At 37.9% G+C, this 11,910-nt stretch overlaps 1 protein-coding gene across 1 annotated transcript in view; it reads right to left on the reverse strand.

The window, feature by feature from the left end:
• Positions 1-11,910, reverse strand: part of LOC110448047 (zinc metalloproteinase nas-10-like) — a 29,620-nt gene that overhangs the window by 16,769 nt on the left and 941 nt on the right. Inside the window, exons 2-4 of the mRNA XM_021494078.1 lie at positions 2,881-2,953; positions 2,528-2,693; positions 537-715 (exon numbers count right to left, since the gene is read on the reverse strand). Of these exons, the coding sequence (XP_021349753.1) occupies positions 537-715; positions 2,528-2,693; positions 2,881-2,953 (418 nt within the window). The remainder of the gene's footprint in view (positions 1-536; positions 716-2,527; positions 2,694-2,880; positions 2,954-11,910) is intronic.

Consider the following 11,910-nt stretch of genomic DNA (forward strand, 5'->3'; position numbering starts at 1 on the left):
CGTCGAATTACAAGGACAAACATACCGTAACGTCGTCTTACAGGGACACACATATCGTAACGTCGCACTAAAAGGACAAACATACCGTCATGTCGTCTTACAAGGACAACCATACCGTCTCGTCGTCTTACAAGGACAAACATACCGCCACGTCGTCTAACAAGGACAAACATACCGTCACGTCGTCTTACATGAACAAACATACCGTAGTGTCGTCTTACAAGGTCAAACATACCGTCATGTCGTCTTACAAGGACAAACATACCGTCACGTCGTCTAGCAAGGACAAACATACCGTCATGTCGTCTTACAAGGACAAACATACCGTTATGTCATCTTAAAAGGACAAACATACCGTCACTTCGTCTTACAAGGACAAACATACCGTCACGTCGTCTTACAAGGACATTTTGTTCTTCCCAAAAAAGACATCGTAAATTCTGACTCCAATATGGAAGAAAAGATGTGTGTCCTTAAATGATAAGCGTCACCACAGATGATATCCTGAAGTCTTCAGTACAGATAACACGTCTCACCTTTGCGGACATTATCGGTGTGGACTGTAACGTAGCTGTCTCTGTCCGGACGTCCGTGCTCATACTGTAGACCCAGTGCAATAAGAATCATTCTCATGACGCCAGACTTGTGTCGACAGGGGTCGTCCAGGAATACAAAATGTCTTCCAGGCATCATGCCGTGATCGGTACCACATACTCTGTCAGATGACGTATACAATACGGCAGTTTAGTTTCAAGGACTGCTTCTACTGGGCCTGATATTTGTTGACGTAATACATTTCCCAATTAAACCTATTTGTTAGATTCTTATATGCCTGCTAACTTGTGAAAGATTGGGGACGTAAAGACCACTGGCTCGTTTCGTAAAATATTGTCGGTCAGTTATCGCGGGAAGGGTGTGCAGTGACGGCCGGTATACAATAGCTAAATGTGGAAGTAGCGGATTATGGTGATCTGAGACGTTGACATTATTGAGCCTTGTTGTTTTGTTTTTGATATGAGGACATGCCGTTACTTAGATTTAACCTAGATAAACAAGAGGGTGTCGTCGATAAAGCAGATGACGCTCACACCTACGGAACACCTGGTCCTAATGTCGTTACAGGATTCCTATATCAAACTTTTCTTAATGTACTTCTTGCACAAATTTTATCGATTTTGAGTTGTTTGGCACTTCGATATTACAACTTTGTTTTGTAAAAAAGCCAAATCACGGGTGTGGTTGAGGAGGGCGTGCACATGTCGCTTTATACAGTGATACAGTGGGCTAAGGCTTGTTTTCATTACATTGTTAGTAAGTGTTAGCTATAACTACATCGGTCATCATTACATTGTTAGTAAGTGTTAGCTATAACTACATCGGTCATCATTACATTGTTAGTAAGTGTTAGCTATAACTACATCGGTCATCATTACATTGTTAGTAAGTGTTAGCTATAACTACATCGGTCATCATTACATTGTTAGTAAGTGTTAGCTATAACTACATCGGTCATCATTACATTGTTAGTAAGTGTTAGCTATAACTACATCGGTCATCATTACATTGTTAGTAAGTGTTAGCTATAACTACATCGGTCATCATTACATTGTTAGTAAGTGTTAGCTATAACTACATCGGTCATCATTACATTGTTAGTAAGTGTTAGCTATAACTACATCGGTCATCATTACATTGTTAGTAAGTGTTAGCTATAACTACATCGGTCATCATTACATTGTTAGTAAGTGTTAGCTATAACTACATCGGTCATCATTACATTGTTAGTAAGTGTTAGCTATAACTACATCGGTCATCATTACATTGTTAGTAAGTGTTAGCTATAACTACATCGGTCATCATTACATTGTTAGTAAGTGTTAGCTATAACTACATCGGTCATCATTACATTGTTAGTAAGTGTTAGCTATAACTACATCGGTCATCATTACATTGTTAGTAAGTGTTAGCTATAACTACATCGGTCATCATTACATTGTTAGTAAGTGTTAGCTATAACTACATCGGTCATCATTACATTGTTAGTAAGTGTTAGCTATAACTACATCGGTCATCATTACATTGTTAGTAAGTGTTAGCTATAACTACATCGGTCATCATTACATTGTTAGTAAGTGTTAGCTATAACTACATCGGTCATCATTACATTGTTAGTAAGTGTTAGCTATAACTACATCGGTCATCATTACATTGTTAGTAAGTGTTATCTATAACTACATCCGTCATCATTACATTGTAAGTAAGTGTTAGCTATAACTATATCGGCCATCATTACATTGTTAGTAAGTGTTATCTATAACTACATCAGTCATCATTACATTGTTAGTAAGTGTTAGCTATAACTATATCGGCCATCATTACATTGTTAGTAAGTGTTAGCTATAACTACATCAGTCATCATTACATTGTTAGTAAGTGTTAACTATAACTCCATCGGTCATAATTACATTGTTAGTAAGTGTTAGGTTTTACTGACCGTGAGTGTAATGATATAAAAATTGTATAGTACCCGTCGACACCGATGTGGAAGTAGAGATAGGACTTAACGGGCTCCGAGTCTGGAGACTGCCAGAACCTCAGGCAGGGTTCATTGCCTACCGTCACGTTGGTATTGACGATTTCCTCGATCTCCGTAATAGCCGCTTTGATCGTGGTCCCCCATACGCCTGTTTCGTCTGTAAGAAAACGTTACAAAAATCACCAGATAACGATATCGAATTTCTGCATCTTGTGAAAAACATTTCTTTATTTGACAAACAAAGTCTGAAATAATCACTTTTCTCAATTTCAAGCACAAGGTTTGTTAACTGTAGAACATTAAATATATGTATCAGAAGAAAAAGACGATTTATAATGACATACTTATCTCACTACTGAATCGATAGGGAACCTCCCCTCTTGGCCATCGATTTGCTAGCTTTACAACTCGTCTCTCCTAGGAAAGAAGACATTTCTCAAAAACGTGTAAGTCATTTAATTTTTATACATAATAATACATGTATTATTGGCATTCATTTTGTCGGTCAATCATTTGGTTTTTATTACATGTACATGTACTGTAAGCGAATGAAACAAATGGCCAACAGAACAAAGCAGAAATAACAGATAATGTATACAGATATGTGTAATATACTGTAGGGAAACACTAGATAATGTATACAGGTATGTGTAATTTACTGTATCTTAAAACAGTGGGAAACAATAGATAATGTATACAGGTATGTGTAATATACTGTTAGGAAACACAAGATAATGTATACAGGTATGTGTAATATACTGTACGCAAACAATAGATAATGTACACAGGTATCTGTAATATACTATATCTTAAAACAGTGGGAAACACTAGATAATGTATACAGGTATGTGTAATTTACTGTATCTTAAAACAGTGGGAAACAATAGATAATGTATACAGGTATGTGTAATATACTGTATCTTAAATCAATGGGAAACAATTGATAATGTATACAGGTATGTGTAATATACTATATCTTAAAACAGTGGGAAACACATGATAATGTATACAGGTATGTGTAATATACTGTACGGAAACAATAGATAATGTACACAGGTATCTGTAATATACTATATCTTAAAACAGTGGGAAACACAAGATAATGTATACAGGTATGTGTAATATACTGTATCTTAAAACAGTGGGAAACAATTGATAATGTATACAGGTATGTGTAATATACTATATCTTAAAACAGTGGGAAACAATTGATAATGTATACAGGTATGTGTAATATACTGTATCTTAAAACAGTGGGAAACAATTGATAATGTATACAGGTATGTGTAATATACTGTATCTTAAAACAGTGGGAAACAATTGATAATGTATACAGGTATGTGTAATATACTGTATCTTAAAACAGTGGGAAACAATTGATAATGTATACAGGTATGTGTAATATACTGTATCTTAAAACAGTGGGAAACAATTGATAATGTATACAGGTATGTGTAATATACTGTATCTTAAAACAGTGGGAAACAATTGATAATGTATACAGGTATGTGTAATATACTGTATCTTAAAACAGTGGGAAACAATTGATAATGTATACAGGTATGTGTAATATACTGTATCTTAAAACAGTGGGAAACAATTGATAATGTATACAGGTATGTGTAATATACTGTATCTTAAAACAGTGGGAAACAATTGATAATGTATACAGGTATGTGTAATATACTGTATCTTAAAACAGTGGGAAACAATTGATAATGTATACAGGTATGTGTAATATACTGTATCTTAAAACAGTGGGAAACAATTGATAATGTATACAGGTATGTGTAATATACTGTATCTTAAAACAGTGGGAAACAATTGATAATGTATACAGGTATGTGTAATATACTGTATCTTAAAACAGTGGGAAACAATTGATAATGTATACAGGTATGTGTAATATACTGTATCTTAAAACAGTGGGAAACAATTGATAATGTATACAGGTATGTGTAATATACTGTATCTTAAAACAGTGGGAAACAATTGATAATGTATACAGGTATGTGTAATATACTGTATCTTAAAACAGTGGGAAACAATTGATAATGTATACAGGTATGTGTAATATACTGTATCTTAAAACAGTGGGAAACAATTGATAATGTATACAGGTATGTGTAATATACTGTATCTTAAAACAGTGGGAAACAATTGATAATGTATACAGGTATGTGTAATATACTGTATCTTAAAACAGTGGGAAACAATTGATAATGTATACAGGTATGTGTAATATACTGTATCTTAAAACAGTGGGAAACAATTGATAATGTATACAGGTATGTGTAATATACTGTATCTTAAAACAGTGGGAAACAATTGATAATGTATACAGGTATGTGTAATATACTGTATCTTAAAACAGTGGGAAACAATTGATAATGTATACAGGTATGTGTAATATACTGTATCTTAAAACAGTGGGAAACAATTGATAATGTATACAGGTATGTGTAATATACTGTATCTTAAAACAGTGGGAAACAATTGATAATGTATACAGGTATGTGTAATATACTGTATCTTAAAACAGTGGGAAACAATTGATAATGTATACAGGTATGTGTAATATACTGTATCTTAAAACAGTGGGAAACAATTGATAATGTATACAGGTATGTGTAATATACTGTATCTTAAAACAGTGGGAAACAATTGATAATGTATACAGGTATGTGTAATATACTGTATCTTAAAACAGTGGGAAACAATTGATAATGTATACAGGTATGTGTAATATACTGTATCTTAAAACAGTGGGAAACAATTGATAATGTATACAGGTATGTGTAATATACTGTATCTTAAAACAGTGGGAAACAATTGATAATGTATACAGGTATGTGTAATATACTGTATCTTAAAACAGTGGGAAACAATTGATAATGTATACAGGTATGTGTAATATACTGTATCTTAAAACAGCGGGAAACAATTGATAATGTATACAGGTATGTGTAATATACTGTATCTTAAAACAGTGTGTAACAATATACAATGTATACAGGTATGTGTAATATACTATATCTTAAAACAATGGGAAACAATAGACAATGTATACAGGTATGTGTAATATACCGTATCTTAAAACAGTGGGAAACAATAGACAATGTATACAGGTATGTGTAATATACTGTATTTTAAAACAGTGGGAAACACAAGATAATGTATACAGGTATGTGTAATATACCGTATCTTAAAACAGTGGGAAACAATAGATAATGGATACAGGTATATGTAATCTACTATATCTTAAAACAATGGGAAACAATAGACAATGTATACAGGTGTGTGTAATATACTGTATCTTAAAACAGTGGGAAAAAATAGATAATGTATACAAATATGTGTAATATACTGTATCTTAAAACAGTGGGAAACAATAGATAATGGAGACAGGTATATGTAATATACTATATCTTAAAACAATGGGAAACAATAGACAATGTATACACGTATGTGTAATATACTGTATCTTAAAACAGTGGGCAACAATAGATAATGTATACAAATATGTGTAATATACTGTATCTTAAAACAGTGACAAACACAAGATAATGTATACGGGTATGTGTAATATACTGTATCTTAAAACAGTGACAAACACAAGATAATGTATACAGGTATGTGTAATATACTGTATCTTAAAACAGTGACAAACACAAGATAATGTATACGGGTATGTGTAATATACTGTATCTTAAAACAGTGCGAAACAATACAGGCATTTCGTACAGTAACGAAACAAAAAAGAATGAAACAATACCACATAGTGTGAAAAACTACAGGGCTGTGTGATAATACGATACAGCTGTGAAAACGTAGGTAAATCAACATAAAAGAAACAATACGAATACACTTAACAGCAGTGTAAGCTCGGAGTGGAAATTTAATAAGACCTCCGACGACTCTAACATATGTGAACTATTACAACTCTGTGCCCCTTTTACGGTACAGTAACACCTGTTTCAGGGCTTACGTGGTCCTGATGGTATTTCCCTTCCTATTTAAAGAACGAAGTCATGGAAATACATGTACCAACTTGTAATAGAGAATATCTACTTACGAGAAATGAACAAATATTTTTGGAATTGATACTATGGTATAAAATGCATTGATATGTATTTACAAACTATCCCGTTCTGGTGCAGTGACGGTAAACGTCTTCTTACTCGAAATCTAAGTCGAATCTTAATTAATGTCACTTCCTCACATCGAGAGCTCGGGTAGTGACAACAAAACCACGAGGCAGACTATTGAGCGGAATGAAAAGCATCGACTTTCATATCACACAGAGTTATAGATTGCAAGCATAGCATGTGAAGAGTACGTCAAAATAAAAGCAAAGCACGTGACATACAGAATATACCATACAATTGTGGTAGCATCTCCGAAACATTCTCAACCGTTAATATGGAAACACATCAGCCTCACCGAAACAATAACGATCTCAGCCGGTAGTATGGAAACACATCAGCCTCACCGAAACAATAAAGATCTCAGCCGTTAGTATGGAAACACATTAGCCTCACCGAAACAATAACGATCTCAGCCGTTAGTATAGAAACACACCAGCCTCACCGAAACAATAACAATCTCAGCCGTTAGTATGGAAACACATTAGTCTCACCGAAACAATAACGATCTCAGCCGTTAGTATAGAAACACATCAGCCTCACCGAAACAATAACAATCCCAGCCGTTAGTATGGAAACACATCAGCCTCACCGAAACAATAACGATCTCAGCCGTTAGTATGGAAACACATTAGTCTCACCGAAACAATAACGATCTCAGCCGTTAGTATGGAAACACATCAGCCTCACCGAAACAATAACGATCTCAGCCGTTAGTATGGAAACACATCAGCCTCACCGAAACAATAACGATCTCAGCCGTTAGTATGGAAACACATCAGCCTCACCGAAACAATAACGATCTCAGCCGTTAGTATGGAAACACATCAGCCTCACCGAAACAATAACGATCTCAGCCGTTAGTATGGAAACACATCAGCCTCACCGAAACAATAACGATCTCAGCCGTTAGTATGGAAACACATCAGCCTCACCGAAACAATAACGATCTCAGCCGTTAGTATGGAAACACATCAGCCTCACCGAAACAATAACGATCTCAGCCGTTAGTATGGAAACACATCAGCCTCACCGAAACAATAACGATCTCAGCCGTTAGTATGGAAACACATCAGCCTCACCGAAACAATAACGATCTCAGCCGTTAGTATGGAAACACATCAGCCTCACCGAAACAATAACGATCTCAGCCGTTAGTATGGAAACACATCAGCCTCACCGAAACAATAACGATCTCAGCCGTTAGTATGGAAACACATCAGCCTCACCGAAACAATAACGATCTCAGCCGTTAGTATGGAAACACATCAGCCTCACCGAAACAATAACGATCTCAGCCGTTAGTATGGAAACACATCAGCCTCACCGAAACAATAACGATCTCAGCCGTTAGTATGGAAACACATCAGCCTCACCGAAACAATAACGATCTCAGCCGTTAGTATGGAAACACATCAGCCTCACCGAAACAATAACGATCTCAGCCGTTAGTATGGAAACACATCAGCCTCACCGAAACAATAACGATCTCAGCCGTTAGTATGGAAACACATCAGCCTCACCGAAACAATAACGATCTCAGCCGTTAGTATGGAAACACATCAGCCTCACCGAAACAATAACGATCTCAGCCGTTAGTATGGAAACACATCAGCCTCACCGAAACAATAACGATCTCAGCCGTTAGTATGGAAACACATCAGCCTCACCGAAACAATAACGATCTCAGCCGTTAGTATGGAAACACATCAGCCTCACCGAAACAATAACGATCTCAGCCGTTAGTATGGAAACACATCAGCCTCACCGAAACAATAACGATCTCAGCCGTTAGTATGGAAACACATCAGCCTCACCGAAACAATAACGATCTCAGCCGTTAGTATGGAAACACATCAGCCTCACCGAAACAATAACGATCTCAGCCGTTAGTATGGAAACACATCAGCCTCACCGAAACAATAACGATCTCAGCCGTTAGTATGGAAACACATCAGCCTCACCGAAACAATAACGATCTCAGCCGTTAGTATGGAAACACATCAGCCTCATTGAAACAATAACGATCTCAGCCGTTAGTATGGAAACACATCAGCCTCACCGAAACAATAACGATCTCAGCCGTTAGTATGGAAACACATCAGCCTCACCGAAACAATAACGATCTCAGCCGTTAGTATGGAAACACATCAGCCTCACCGAAACAATAACGATCTCAGCCGTTAGTATGGAAACACATCAGCCTCACCGAAACAATAACGATCTCAGCCGTTAGTATGGAAACACATCAGCCTCACCGAAACAATAACGATCTCAGCCGTTAGTATGGAAACACATCAGCCTCACCGAAACAATAACGATCTCAGCCGTTAGTATGGAAACACATCAGCCTCACCGAAACAATAACGATCTCAGCCGTTAGTATGGAAACACATCAGCCTCACCGAAACAATAACGATCTCAGCCGTTAGTATGGAAACACATCAGCCTCACCGAAACAATAACGATCTCAGCCGTTAGTATGGAAACACATCAGCCTCACCGAAACAATAACGATCTCAGCCGTTAGTATGGAAACACATCAGCCTCACCGAAACAATAACGATCTCAGCCGTTAGTATGGAAACACATCAGCCTCACCGAAACAATAACGATCTCAGCCGTTAGTATGGAAACACATCAGCCTCACCGAAACAATAACGATCTCAGCCGTTAGTATGGAAACACATCAGCCTCACCGAAACAATAACGATCTCAGCCGTTAGTATGGAAACACATCAGCCTCACCGAAACAATAACGATCTCAGCCGTTAGTATGGAAACACATCAGCCTCACCGAAACAATAACGATCTCAGCCGTTAGTATGGAAACACATCAGCCTCACCGAAACAATAACGATCTCAGCCGTTAGTATGGAAACACATCAGCCTCACCGAAACAATAACGATCTCAGCCGTTAGTATGGAAACACATCAGCCTCACCGAAACAATAACGATCTCAGCCGTTAGTATGGAAACACATCAGCCTCACCGAAACAATAACGATCTCAGCCGTTAGTATGGAAACACATCAGCCTCACCGAAACAATAACGATCTCAGCCGTTAGTATGGAAACACATCAGCCTCACCGAAACAATAACGATCTCAGCCGTTAGTATGGAAACACATCAGCCTCACCGAAACAATAACGATCTCAGCCGTTAGTATGGAAACACATCAGCCTCACCGAAACAATAACGATCTCAGCCGTTAGTATGGAAACACATCAGCCTCACCGAAACAATAACGATCTCAGCCGTTAGTATGGAAACACATCAGCCTCACCGAAACAATAACGATCTCAGCCGTTAGTATGGAAACACATCAGCCTCACCGAAACAATAACGATCTCAGCCGTTAGTATGGAAACACATCAGCCTCACCGAAACAATAACGATCTCAGCCGTTAGTATGGAAACACATCAGCCTCACCGAAACAATAACGATCTCAGCCGTTAGTATGGAAACACATCAGCCTCACCGAAACAATAACGATCTCAGCCGTTAGTATGGAAACACATCAGCCTCACCGAAACAATAACGATCTCAGCCGTTAGTATGGAAACACATCAGCCTCACCGAAACAATAACGATCTCAGCCGTTAGTATGGAAACACATCAGCCTCACCGAAACAATAACGATCTCAGCCGTTAGTATGGAAACACATCAGCCTCACCGAAACAATAACGATCTCAGCCGTTAGTATGGAAACACATCAGCCTCACCGAAACAATAACGATCTCAGCCGTTAGTATGGAAACACATCAGCCTCATTGAAACAATAACGATCTCAGCCGTTAGTATGGAAACACATCAGCCTCACCGAAACAATAACGATCTCAGCCGTTAGTATGGAAACACATCAGCCTCATTGAAACAATAACGATCTCAGCCGTTAGTATGGAAACACATCAGCCTCACCGAAACAATAACGATCTCAGCCGTTAGTATGGAAACACATCAGCCTCATTGAAACAATAACATTCTCAGCCGTTAATATGGAAACACATCAGCCTCATTGAAACAATAACGATCTCACCCGCTAGTATGGAAACACATCTGCCTCACCGAAACAATGATGACCTCGGCCGTTAATGGGGAAACCCATCAGCCTCACAGAAACAATAACATTCTCAGCCGTCAATATGGAATCACATCAGCCTCATTGAAACGATAACGATCTCAGTCGTTATTATGGAAACACATCAGCCTCCCCGAAACAATAACGATCTCACCCGCTAGTATGGAAACACATCTGCCTCACCGAAACAATGATGATCTCAGCCGTTAATGGGGAAACACATCAGCCTCACCGAAACAATAACAATCACAGCCGTTAGTATGGAAACACATCAGCCTCATTGAAACAATAACGGTCTCAGCCGTTAGTATGGAAACACATCAGCCTCCCCGAAACAATAACAATCACAGCCGTTAGTATGGAAACACATCAGTCTCATTGAAACAATAACGATCTCAGCCGTTAATATGGAAACACATCATCCTCAAGGAAACAATGACGATCTCAGCCGTTAGTATGGAAACACAGCAGCCACCCCGAAACAATAACGATCTCAGCCGTTAGTATGGCAACACATCAGCCTCACCGAAACAATAACGATCTTAGCCGTTAGTATGGAAACACATCAGCCTCACCGAAACAATAACGATCTCAGCCGTTAGTATGGAAACACATCATCCTCAAGGAAACAATAACGATCTCAGCCGTTAGTATGGAAACACATCAGCCTCAAGGAAACAATAACGATCTCAGCCGTTAGTATGGAAACACATCAGCCTCATTGAAACAATAACGATCTAAGCCGTTAGTGTGGAAACACATCAGCCTCACCGAAACAATAACGATCTTAGCCGTTAGTATGGAAACACATCAGCCTCACCGAACCAATAACGATCTCAGCCGTTAGTATGGAAACACATCATCCTCATTGAAACAATAACGATCTCAGCCGTTAGTATGGAAACACATCATCCTCATTGAAACAATAACGATCTCAGCCGTTAGTATGGAAACACATCAGCCTCACCGAAACAATACCGATCTCAGCCGTTAGTATGGAAACACATCAGCCTCATTGAAACAATAACGATCTCAGCCGTTAATATGAAAACACATCAGCCTCACAGAAACAATAAAGATCTCAGTTGTTAATATGGAAACACATCAGCCTCATTGAAACAATAACGATCTCAGTCGTTAGTATG

The sequence above is a fragment of the Mizuhopecten yessoensis genome, unplaced genomic scaffold (genome assembly GCF_002113885.1).
Source record: "Mizuhopecten yessoensis strain PY_sf001 unplaced genomic scaffold, ASM211388v2 scaffold3807, whole genome shotgun sequence".
Classification (NCBI taxonomy): domain Eukaryota; kingdom Metazoa; phylum Mollusca; class Bivalvia; order Pectinida; family Pectinidae; genus Mizuhopecten; species Mizuhopecten yessoensis.